Below are 13465 nucleotides of genomic sequence, written 5' to 3'. Positions count from 1 at the left end.
TATATTACCATATTTAGTTTTAGCCAATCAACGCTCTTATTTGTAAAGCTGGTGGTTAAAAAGACTTCTGAAAAGAAATCCAAAGATTGAGATAATACTGATAATGCAAGCACAGGTGAAAATCGGGATCAAAATTACCACTTTAACCTCTAAGAATTCTTTGCCAGCCATATTAAGAAGTAAAACAATGACAGTCTAATTAGAGCTAACAAATAAGTGGAAAATACCACAATTATACAAGCCTACTTGAGGTATGGATTTATATTAATTACCATGAAGGATAAATTCTGACCTACGCATATATTTGCCTTGAGATATTCACTATTGATAATATAATATCATCATAATTAGCAAGATAATAAAATTTTTTCTATCATCTTCATCTCATTTTTCATCACTTGTATTTTGTGTATGTTTTACAATGTACTTTCTATATTAATACTGAATGTGTATTATCAATAAATTCACATAAATCATGCTTTCTCTGGTTTTGTCTTGTTGGGTTTTGTTTTTATTTTGCTTTTTATGTGCAAGGGGAATGATCAAACAATTCAAAGATGACTAAATGATGAAGTCAGAATTTTTAATTCAACTTTGTAGAACTCCAGACTCAGGGTGTTATGTGTTGCTCATATAAAAACAGCTCAATAATTTGTCATGGGTACAAGTTTTTAAATCCATAATGGAGATTCTGTGGGGGTGGAATATAAAAGATCTTCAGGGCATTTGAGAATTCCCTGAAACTGTTCAAAATTCCATGATCATGTTAATATGCACTTTTGGCAATGACTCCATACATTTCACCATTCTCAAGAGGTTCTTCCCCTAAAGAGGTAAGAAATACTAACAAAGAGGCATCGGTAATATCAATGACCTAGGATAATTTTCTGATAAGAAATCAGCCCTCTGCATGACTTATGAAAAAAAAAACCTATAAAACTCAATATTTCTCTAGATAGTTCAAATGCACTTTTTAAATTTTTTTAAACTTTTTTCTGGGAGGAGGATGTTCATGGATTGAACCCAGAGGCACTTTACTATGGAGCTATGTCCCAAGTGCTTTTTAAAAATTATTATTATTTTTTTTTTATTTTGAGACAAGGTCTTGCTAAGTTGCTTAGGCTTCTCTAAGGTGTTGAGGCTGATTTTGAAATTGTGATCCTCTTGCCTCAGCTCCGAAGTTGCTGGGACTGACTACAGGCATGCATCACCACACCTGGCAGTTCAAATGCATTCTAGCTGCTCAAAGGAAGTCTTCATTTACCTCCAGACAGGGCTTTCTGAGGATGATTTGGTTCTTAAGGATTTCTCAATAATACTCCATTATATATTATTGGCTAGACAAGGAAAGTTTGGGAAAGTGTTATTATCATCATCATGTCTTGGAGGCTTTGACATGTCTTGGGGCAGTTTTACAGTAAGAATCAGAACATGACTTCATTTTTTATCATACAATGTTCAAATATGTAAACTTTTGTTTGGTAGGCCATTGTAACTACTCCCCTTTGACTTGCTTTGTCATTTCTGAATGATAATGTGCTTCTGTACCAATGTGACACTGTGGTTGACCTCTGAGCTCCTCAACCCAATATGTGTACACGTCTCCCATGCTATTATGTGAAATTGTATTGTACTGTTTAACTTTGTGTTACCTTCAGCTATCCTGGATTTATCTTTTCAGTTACTATTTATTGGCAGTTATTTGTATGTACCCCTTTTCTAGCTTGGCTTGTGTTACGTCACCCACAGGATTCTTACTTTACTTTAAGTTCAGTACACAAATGCAAACCACAGTGATCATTTCAGTCCCTTTTCTATACTTGAAATTCTCTGTAAATTCAAGAGAGAAATAGAAAATAAGTCAGAAATATATAAAAACAGAAGTAACCATTGAAAATACCTTAGATGACACTTTAAAGAAATTGAGATAAATAATCTACTTTGGGTGAAAAAAAAAAAGAAGTTAGCCTTCACATAGGTAGTGATAAAATGCATTCCACAACAATATGGCTTTATTTTAATTTTCAATAGTGTTACTAGCCAGAAAGTGATACATATAAATAAAGAAAAAGTATAAGAAGTTTGGGAAAGAGTTGAAAGCATCTGGATTCTGCATGGGGCAAGTTTTAATGCTGGGCAGGAAGCTTTTATCTCCCTTTCAGATAAACTCAGCTGAACAGTTACCGACTTCAATGAGTGTTGGGCATAAAGAAAACGCTCAGATTTGTTCTGGAATTCTGCATATTCAATTGTTTATCTTACCACAAACATTGTGATATCTGTTGGAATTTTGCTATTATGAAGACTATCTGGGGCCTTTTGGTAATAGACTTCTTTAAATAGAGGAAAAAAACAGGACTTGCTGATAAGAGAATTATACACTTTGCCATTGTTATTAAAACTCAGGACTTAAGGTTTAGGGATATGTTTAAATTTTTAAGACATTTACACTTTACATTTTATTTACATTTTATTAAAATATGTTAAAAATATAACCACCTACCAGAGCATTTGTCTTTTTTGCTATCTTAAGTTTATTTATTTTATTTATTTATTTTTTTGCTATCTTAAGTTTATAGGGTAAGAAATACTAACAAAGAGGTAAGAAATACTAACAAAGAGGCAATTGACATTACTAACTGTATCTACCATAACCTGATGTTCCACAATTCACATGGCCAATGTTTTTTTTTTTATTTTCACAAGAACTTAGTTGCTAATGCTAGCATCGTTATCATCGTCGTCATCATCATCAACTACTGATAAATTAATGAAAATAGTAAAAGAATAATGATCTAGTAAATGACTATGCCTACAAACAGCTTTCAATGCTAACATTGCTGATACTTGAGCTATCACAGACCATCTATCAATCTCTTACTATGAGTAGTAACACTAAGACTTCTTACTATAGTCACTGCTTTAAAAACTAAACCCCAATCTCAGGACCTCTGGTTCCATGCACAAAATAAGCCCAGTATACTAGAACACATGGTTGCATAGACTGTCCACAGCCACCCTAGGTTTAGAATCTTCGTCTCCTCAGTTCCAGTCAGTACACCCTCCACTATCCCGCACTGTTTCTCTTAAAAGAAGAAAAAGCAATTCTCTGGGATCTTGTTCGGCAGCTCAGTGACAGCCATCAGTGCCCAACTGATGAAGTGGGCCGAGCACCACCCGCTGCAGGCTATCAAATGTATTTTTATAGACTGTGGTTTTCCAACTATTTTAACAACTATTCACAGTAAGAAATGTGTTGTATATCATGATCCAGGATACACATACTTACTTAGTGAATTGTTATCAGTTAGGGTTCAACCAGGAAAACAGAAGGAATTTAATTCAGGGAATTGGATACGCTGATGATGGAAAGAGTTTAGAAATCAAACTGGGAGCTGAGTAGCAACAGTGAGAAGTCATGGTCTCCCCTAGGCTGGGAAAACCAAGGGACAAGGAAGAACTAACAAATCCCAGAGCCCAGGGTCTCCTATTAAATCTGAAACCATGTGATTCTCAGAGTGATGATGAGTATAATTGTTGCTGGAGTGGAAGAAAGGGAAAAGGGAAATTCCTTGCCATTTCTTTACTTAAAATTTAAAACTGACACATAAAAATTATACATATTTATGAGATAACACATGATGTTTTGATACATGTGTACATTGTATAGCATTCAAATCAGGGCAAGTACATTTATTGCCTCAATCATTTATCATTTCTTCCTGGTTAAAACATTCAGAATCCTTTCTCATGGCTTTGTTGAAATCCATGCTCTACTATCATTATCTGTGGTCACCCTACTGTGCCATAGCACATCAGAACTGACTTGTCTTATCTAACTAACTCAGTGCCTGTTGACCAGAAACTCTTCCCAACTCCTCCCCCTCTATTCTCCTCAGACTCTGGTAGGTACTATTTTATTCTCAGCTTCAATGAAATTGTTGAGATTCCACATTTGAATGAGATCATGAAGGGGATGACTTGTCTTCCTCCTCTCCTCCTGCAGGCCAGTCTCTTGCTTGCATCTCTTACCAGTCAGGGTCCTGTTTGCTGCCTAGAGCTGACAGAAGGGGGCAGGCAGTGCAGCCTGCCAGGGTCACTGTTCACTTGCCTCAGAGAGCTGAGCACAAGATGAAGGATGGATTTGAGAACCAATGGACCCCGTATCTGAAATGAAGTTTCCTAAAACAGGATTTACCTTAAGATCAATGCCCTCTGAAGTTAATATTTTCTTTTGTTTCTTTTTAATTTAACATAGATACACCTTATCATGACGCATAATTTGCAGTGAGTAGATAGGCCCTATTTGGACCAACAGGGAATAAATACATTTCATGAATTTGTTGCCTGGATCTAAATATTCTGATTTTAGGATAGGTTATTAAAACATAGGTCTCATAATCAGGAGTTGATGGATTCTACTGTATGAACCTTAAATAAAACATTTTTACTGGGTTCCCATAATTAGACTATTTTTTCAGATAAATGAATACAAAATAAATAGTGATGGATGACAATGAAGTACACAAATCAATCTCAGTTCTTCTTTTTCCACAATCAGCAAACAGGAAGATATTATATTTATCAATATTTCTATTTTTTTCTGCATAGATCTCATAATCAAGCAATAGTAGTTATGACTATAAAAGAATCATTCTCTGTAAGTCATTTTTACAAAGACACTGATAATACTCAAACAAGGATAAGAATATATGAGCACACCCCAACAATTGTGAAAAGATATTAAATGGAAAATTTAACTAAAATTTAGGGACAACTAATAGCATATAAATATACCTATAATTACACATGTAAAGTTTTATACTTTTGGAAATCCAGTAAAGTGGAAACATCTTAATTCTAACTGTCTAACAAGAAAATGTTAGTTCATGATTATATTTTTGTATAAGCATGATGTCACATATCGTGTTAATGAAAAAATCTATAAAATCCCCCCACCTTGGTGAGAGTTTAAACTATTAAATTTGCCAGTAACACTTCCAGAACCAATGGTTTAGTAGGCTCATGGTGGATTTGTTTATTGCTGGCCATGGTCAAGAATACAGAATCTGGTCTCTGCTAATATGTAATATTCAGGACACTTTTTGAAAACTGGATGAAATACTCAGAAAAGGTCTTCATCTAAGTCCATCCATTCACATAAACATTGAAACCTAAAGCATTAGGCTACTTATAACCTAAATACATTCTTTTGTAGAGTTGAATCAGTTTTAGGTTCATGGCAGAATTGAAGAGAAGGTACAGAAATTTCTCATATCCTCCCTGCAGCTGCACATGTGTGGCCTCCCCCACTCTTCCATATCCCCCTCCAGAGTGGCACACTTGTTATCAACTGAGAACTAACACTGACACATCCTAATACCCAAAGTCCAGGGTTTAATCCAGGGTGTTTACACTGTTGGGAGTTTTACATTCTAAGGGCTTGGAAAAATGTATCATGACCTGTAGTCACCATCACACTATCATACAGAGTATTTTCACTGCTTTAATAATCCTCTGTATTTTGCCTATTCATTCCTCCCCAGCTGCTGGCAACTACCAATCTTTTTATTGTCTCCATAGTTTTACCTTCCCTAGAATGTCACATAATTGGAATCATACAGTATGCAACCTTTTCAGATTGGCTTCTTTTACTTAGTAATATGTATGGAAGTTTCCTCCATGTCTTTTCATAGTTTGATAGCTCATGTCTTTTTCACACCAAATAATATTTCATTGTTTGGATGAACCACGGTTTGTGTATTGAAGGACAACTTGGTTGTTTCCAAGTTATAGCAGTTATGAATAAAGCTACTATAAATACCTGTGTGCAGGGTTTTGTGTGGACATAAGTTTTCAACTCCTCTGAATAAGTACTGTTATGATTTAGATATTAGGTGTCCCCCAAAATCTCATCTGTGGGACAATATAAGAAGGTTTCGAGGTGAAATGATTGGGAGAGCTTTAACCCAATTAGTGTGCTAATCCCCTGATAGGGATTAACTGTTCAACTGTAGGCAGGTAGGGTGTGGCTGGAGGAGGAACATCCCTGGGGATCTGCCTTTGGAGTGGGTACCTGTTTTGTCCTTATGGAGCAGAGCTTACTCTCTGTTTCTTGGTGCCATGTCCTGAACTGCTTTCCTCCACCACACCCTGCTGTCATGACTTTCTGCCTCATAACAAACCCCAAAGAATAAAGTAAACCATCTATGGACTGAGATCTCTGAAACTGTGAGCTCCCAAATAAAATTTTCCTCCTCCAATTGTTCTTGTCAGTGAAAAAGCTAACTAAAGCAAGTACACACCAATCTCAGGACCTCTGGTTTCATGCATAAAATAAGCGTAACATTCTAGAACACATGTGTAAGAGTACCTTTAGATTTGTGAGAAACCATCAAGTTATCTTTCAAAGTGGCTGTACCATTTTGGGTGTTCACCAGCAATGAATGAGAGTTCCTGTTGCTCCACATCCTGAACAACATTTGTGGTTTTCAGTGTTCTGGATTTTGGCCATTTTAATGGTTATGTAATGATATTTCATTATTGTTTCAATTTTCATTTTACTAATAACAAGATGTGGAGTACGTTTTCATGGTTTGTCACCTATATATCTTCTTTGGGGAGATATCTCTTAAGGTCTACCCATTTTCAATGAAGTTGTGCTCTAGTTTGGATGCTGTTTCGTGTGTTGGAGCGTTGATCCTCAGTGTAGTGAAGTCAGGAGGTGGGATCTTTAAAAGGCAGGGCCAGTGGAAGTTCCTTAGGTCATTGAGGGCATCCCTTGGAAGGGAATACTGGTCTCCTTGAGTAAGTTGAGAGAGTGAGTTGAGAGTTCAAAGTTCTCTTGAGAATGAGCTGTTGTAAATGCCTGAGTCTGATCCCTGAGCCTCTCTCTTTCCTCCTGTCAACATGATTGCTTCTTTCTGTGCACACACACACCATTGCCATCCACTATGATATGATGCAGATAAGAGGGCCCTCACTAGAACTGAGTCGACACCAGTATTAGGCTGTTAACCTCCAAAACTGTGAGCTAAATAAATCTCTTTTCTTTATACGTTTGTCTACCTCACATATTTAGTTATAGCAATGTAATATGGACTAATACAGGTTGATTATCATGCTTATTATTGAATTTTGAATTCTTTTTTATTTTGAAAAACAGTCCTTTATCAGATGTGTCTTTTGCAAATATTTTCTCTGAGCTTGTAGTTTGTCCTCTTATTCTCTTGACAGACATTGTCTTTTGTAGGCCAATTTTTTTAATTTTAATCCAGCCTATCAATTATTTCTTTCATGAACTGTACTTTTGGTGCTATATCTAAAAAGTCATCATCAAACCCAAGGTCATCTAGATTTTCTCCAATGTTATCTTTCAGAAGTTTTATAGTTTCATATTTTATATTTAAGTCCATCTAGCTTTGTACATTCCATTTTGATTTAAGTTTTATAAAGGGCATACAGTCTATCTCTAGAGTTTTTTTTTTTTTTTTTTTCTCGTATAGGTATCCAGTTGCTCACCACCATTTGTTGGCCATCTTTAATTCATTATATTGCCTTTGCTCCTTTTGTCAAAGGTTAGTTAATTATATTTATGTGATTCCATATCTGGGCTTTCTATCCTCTTTCTTTGATTTATTTGCCTATTATTTTGCCAATACCACACTGTGTTGATTATTATTGCTTTATACTAACTCTTGAGGTCAGATGACGTCAACCTCCCAACTTTGCTCTCTTTCTTCCATATTGTATTGGTTATTCTGGGTCTTTTGCTCTCTATATAAACTTTAGTATCAGTTTGTTATTATCTAAAATAGCTTTGTAAGATCTTGACTGGGATTTCCCTGAATCTGTTGGTAAGGACTGACATCTTGAAAACATTGAGACTTTCTACCTATTGAACATAGAATATTTTTCCATTTATTTAATTATTCTTTAATTTCTCTAAAAGTGTACAAATGTTCCTCATGTAAACCTTGTATGAATTTGATTGGATTTATACCTAATTCCATCTTTTGGAGTACTAATGCAAATTATATTGTGTTTTTAATTTCAAATTCCACTTATTCTTTGTGACATATAGGAAACAGATCAATTTTTGCACATTAACCTTGTATCCTACAACCTTGCTTTAACTGCTTTATAGTTCCAGAAGTATTTTGTTCATTCTTTCAGATATTCTACATAGATAGATGATCATGTCACCTGAAAATAAAGACAATTTTTTTCTTCCTTTACAATCTGTCTACATTTTATTTCCTTTTCTTATTGTATTATCTAGGCCTTGGTTAAGCTTTTAATCAGTGTTCTTCTGAATCATCACAATTTTTCTTCCTTCCTGGACAACATTCCCCCATGTCCCCCCTCCAGAAAAAAAAAAACCCACTTTAGTGACAGATGCATTGCCAGGCATAAAAAGCTTTGCTGTATATGAAAACTGATGTAATACTGCCAAGAATGAAATGGGAAAACTTCTAGGAAAAGCCAAATAATACTGAATGACATAGGCATCAATATTTGCACGTTTAGTCAATTTACCTATTGAGAAAATGTGGAAAGTAAATGTGAGGAAATAACACTAACCTCCATTCCAGATCCATTTTGGAAATCCATAACCATCTATAACATCCTTGCTGAAGGCAGGGCTCTGCAAGGCTACGAGATGGGATTGCCATCCCCAAGGGAGAATTTCGGTGTATAACCTCCCAAAACTCAAAAACTAATAGTTTTTGGAACTACTCCAACATGAGCTACTCTTATTCAAATGAAGTTCTTACCTGGACAAGTCATGTGACCTTGGACAAGTGAAATCACCAGTGGGCCCTTTTATCCTCACTTAAAAAATAAGAGGACTTAGGCCAAATAATCTCTAAAGTTCCTATCATGTTAAACTCTGTTTCCTCCTCTGTAGATTGGTGACAGTATTATTATAATGGTACCCAACATAAGGCATTATTATGAAGATTATAAAAGGAAATAGATGAATGCATATACCATGTTGCTAACACAGAGGAAACACTTGCTAAATGAAGCTACTATTTAGTTTAGAAGTTTTGTTTTTTTAGTTACATCAGACCAGAAAGTTAGAAAGAATGACTTTTTCCTCAGTTTTAATTGTTTTCAACCTCTTATAGGTCAGCTACTTGATAAGCTACTGGTTTGCATTGGTCTCTTTGTTCTAGTGGTGCTAGGGACTGAACCCAGGGCCTTGTGCATGAAAGCAAGCACTCTACCAACTGAGCTATATCCCCAGCACCTCCTAACAGGTTTTAATACTTTCTTTTTCTTAAGCAAATTATATTCAGTCTCTTCCATGTTTCCTTCTTTTCCATACCTTCTTAGACAATCCCCTGCTCAGGCCTTCTTGTTGAGCTCTTCTTGCTTTGAATACCCTTTCAGAATTCTTGGCCACTTCTATGACTTACAAAACAGAGTGTCAAATCTTTTCTGCACTCCAAAATTTTAGTGCTGTCTGCAGCTGCTCCAAAGCCATCCATATTTGAATGGTTTTTCTTCACTTTTTTTTTTAACCAGGTCTAAAACATAATTCATTGTTTTACCTAAAATTAGCTTTCCAAGCATCTTTTTTGCTGTCAATAATTTTTATTATTTGCACAGACGTTTTGTGTACTGATGTACTAACCACGTTACGAAAAATTTGATTAAAGAAAAAAGTCACCTATAGTACTACCAGCCCAACCCAATCATTGTGATCATTCATTTGTAGTTCTTTCCCTTGGTTCTCATTGTATATGTTTTGTACCATTATAATCACAGTTTAAAATTCTAATTGTATCTTACTTATAATTGCAAGTATTCCATAAGGATTTTCTACATTGAAAACCCTTTATAATAGATTATTGTTTTACTGTTCCCTCTGTTTCCAGTAACTCTGATCTCCAGTTCAGTCACCATGCTTGGCTAACTTCAGTCTCATTCACAGCACTGTTTTATGCATCTTCCATGTGGTCAAGAATCTTGACTGATTCATCACTGCTCAGAAAATAAAGTCCAGGTTTCCTGTCAAGCACTGAAACCTCTCCTCAAACTGGAGTCCACTCTTTCCAGCCTCATCTCCGATTTCAGAAACTTATCTTAAGCCAAATTGTACTACTGATTATTTCACACCCCAAATGATAATTACCTCAGCCCTTCTTCAAGCCATTCAGCCTGACTGTGATGCCTACTTCCCCCAAGATATGTCCTTTAGCTCAGTAGCAATCCCCCTGAAACCTTCTCCAGCTGCACCACAAATTGTGGTTACTCTGCTCTTTTTAACAATTTCTACTTGTTACCTGAACTGCTTTCTTGACGAACTCTGGGACGCTATCTCCTAAGTCACTGTGTCCTCCGAGCTCAACACAAAGGGCACGCTCAATAAATATTTATTAATGATGATGATGATGCCCACAGTCAGCACAGCTGTTCTGCTTTCTGTGATAATGATGAAAGCAATATGGGGACATTTTGGAGAAAATTCACTATAGTCCTCCTTAAATGTGCCCCCAAAGCCCAAGAGATTTACATATATTCTACTCCAATAGCATAGACCTAATCACTGTTGGAAGGAAGGAAGAAGGGAGGAGGGAGGGAAGAAAAGCATTGAACTGAGGGAGGAGGGAGGACAAGAAAGAAGAAAAGGAAGGAGACTTATTTTGCATTTTCACATAATTTATTTCACTTATGACATAACAGAGATAAAGGAATAGCTTTCTTAGATTTTAACATCTATATTACAAAATGCCTCTAGATTCAGTTTAAACAGAAATAGATGAGTCCAAATGAGGACGCCTGGCTTTGTAACTACAACCAGCACCTTTTAGTTGCACCTTGAGTAGTAGAACATGATAACCAAAGCCTTGGGCTCCCAAGCGCTTTGCCTAGGGTGAAACTCTACTTGTCAACTTGCTCAAATGTGGTCAAGTGACTCAACTTTTCTAGGACTCAGTTTACCAACCTGTGGAAAGGGAGGCTAGCACTGGTGTTCTAGAATGAGTTTAACAACCTGCTCTCCTCCACAAGATCCCTGAGTTGGGATTTCCACAAGTATTCCCACAACTACTGACTTCAAACTACCAACAGGCTTACAAAATTCCGAAAATTTGGCAACCAGCTTCCACAGGGTACCCTGCCTACAGGGTTATTATGAAGATGAAATGAGCTAATACATGCAAAGCAGTTAGAATTAGCCCTGGCACTTCATGATATTTATTTGGTGGATATTAGTTATTTTTATTAAACCATTTTATTTTTATTTCTTCTATAGAAATGGAGGCTAGAAATAATATATTGGAGAAAGCAGTTGCCTTGACTTTAGTTCATTTCAACTTCTTCCTAATCACGTTTCATGTTCTCTATGGCCAAGTAGCCCCATTGACTTATTTGAATTTCCTTTACTTTTTTTAAATTCATCTCTTTTGGAGCATTCTAAAAATCAGGAGTCTGGCTTAAAGCCACATACCAGGAAAGAAAAGGGGTTGTAAAAGGTGAGGATAATCCCCATTGAATAACTTTCCCTGAAAAATCATTTTAAGAATGGCTTACGTACTAACTCAACTAGATATGAAAGTTTGTTCAGATATGATTATTTATTGCCCATCTTGGGGGAGAATATGAATTTTGCTCCACCTAGCCTCCTTTCAAAATAATTTTATTCTCCGGTATTCTTCCTGACACAAAATAAATAAGAATTTTTATTAAAAAGAATCTCAAAATATATTACTGTAAACAGTGCGACTTTTTGCTTTTTTATTTCTGTGGGTATTTTCATGACTTCTAGTAAAATATATGCTTACGAATATTATAATTTGCTGAGTGTTTCATCAGAACTAACGCTTATGCAATAAATATTTGCTACTTACAGAAAACATGGCATTTTTAAATATTTAAACCAAAAGTCACTCTTCCTGTAAGCAGCCTGAGGTGATCTGTGAAAATGGTCCGCTACTCTCTTGACCCGGAAAACCCCACAAAATCATGCAAATCAAGAGGCTCAAATCTTCGTGTTCACTTTAAGAACACCCGTGAAACTGCGCAAGCCATCAAGGGTATGCATATCCGAAAAGCCACCAAGTACCTGAAAGATGTCACATTAAAGAAGCAATGCGTGCCATTCTGGCGTTACAATGGTGGAGTTGGGAGGTGTGCCCAGGCCAAACAGTGGGGCTGGACACAGGGCCGGTGGCCCAAAAAGAGTGCTGAATTTTTGCTGCACATGCTTAAAAATGCAGAGAGTAATGCTGAACTTAAGGGTTTAGACGTAGATTCTCTGGTCATTGAACATATCCAGGTGAACAAAGCACCCAAGATGCGTCGTCGTACTTACAGAGCTCACGGTCGGATTAACCCATACATGAGGTCCCCCTGCCACACTGAGATGATCCTCACTGAAAAGGAACAAATTGTTCCTAAACCAGAAGAGGAGGTTGCACAGAAGAAAAATATATCCCAGAAGAAGCTAAAGAAACAAAAACTTATGGCACGGGAATAAATTCAACAAAAAATAAATGCAAATAAAAGGAAAAAAAATAAACCAAAAGTCAGCTAGCCATCAGTTCCATTCATCAGTTGGAACCCCCAGATCCCGTCATTTTTCTATAGAATACTTTGCTATTTCTTGCTTCGCTCTTTTTATCTTGCCTTTCTTTTACAACTTCTGGATTTCTCATTTACTTATTCCACTCATGAAATGATTTCTAATTTTGTTTTGTGAATTTTATTCACTTCTCAATTTCCAGGTTGCTCCTTTCCTCCTCTTGCTATTATGTAACTTTTTACTTCTTTTCTGAATAGGTGCCTAATGGTTATGTTCCAATATTAGGGAGTCTTCAGGTTTATAAGGATTGCTGTTGGAGGAATGCAAGAGACAGTGAAAAGCTGAGGCTACCATCCCATGCAAGTGCATGCTTGAGATCTCCCTATGTAGGGAAGAGTGTGGTCCCTCCCAACTTGTTGCTACTACCATTTCTTCCCATAGTTCCCAGCATCTGGCAACCACTTGTCTATTTTCTGTTTGTGAATTTGACTTCTCTAGATATGTCATATAAGTAGAATCACATAATATTTGTCTTTTGGTCACTGGCTTATTTCATTTGGCATGATGCTTCCAAGTTTTTTTGCATGTTGTAGTGTGTGACAGTATTTCTTTCCCTTTTATGCCTGAATAATATTCCCCAAAATTTATATACCACATTTTGCTTATCCATTTATCTGTTAATGGACATATGGGTTGCTTCCAGCTCTTGGTTATTGTTAATAATGCTGTTATGGACATGAGTATACAAATCTCTGTTCTAGAACCTGCTTTCAATTATTATTTTTTAGTTGTAATTGGACACAATACCTTTATTTTATTTATTTATTTATTTTTATGTGGTGCTTAGGATCAAACCCAGTACCTCTCATGTACCAGGCAAGCGCTCTACCACTGAGCCAAAACCCAGCCCCATCTGCTTGCAATTCTTTT

The 13465-nt window shown here is 36.2% G+C and overlaps 1 protein-coding gene across 1 annotated transcript; it reads left to right on the top strand.

Moving 5' to 3' along the window:
• Nucleotides 1-11913: 11913 nt before the first annotated feature.
• On the top strand, nucleotides 11914-12538 carry LOC114107360 (large ribosomal subunit protein uL22-like). Its single transcript, XM_071600429.1, has one exon. The coding sequence runs from the start codon at nucleotides 11936-11938 to the stop codon at nucleotides 12488-12490; it is 555 nt and encodes a 184-aa protein (XP_071456530.1). The 5' UTR covers nucleotides 11914-11935; the 3' UTR covers nucleotides 12491-12538.
• The last annotated feature ends 927 nt before the right edge of the window (nucleotides 12539-13465 follow it).

The sequence above is a fragment of the Marmota flaviventris genome, chromosome 13 (assembly GCF_047511675.1).
Source record: "Marmota flaviventris isolate mMarFla1 chromosome 13, mMarFla1.hap1, whole genome shotgun sequence".
In the NCBI taxonomy this organism is placed as follows: domain Eukaryota; kingdom Metazoa; phylum Chordata; class Mammalia; order Rodentia; family Sciuridae; genus Marmota; species Marmota flaviventris.
Note: the sequence above shows the minus strand (reverse complement) of the source record. Positions and strands in the feature narration are given on the sequence as shown.

Bases quoted from the DNA above. Each gene is read 5' to 3' on its own strand.
- LOC114107360 (XM_071600429.1), top strand. From the start codon at position 11,936: ATGGTCCGCTACTCTCTTGACCCGGAAAACCCCACAAAATCATGCAAA.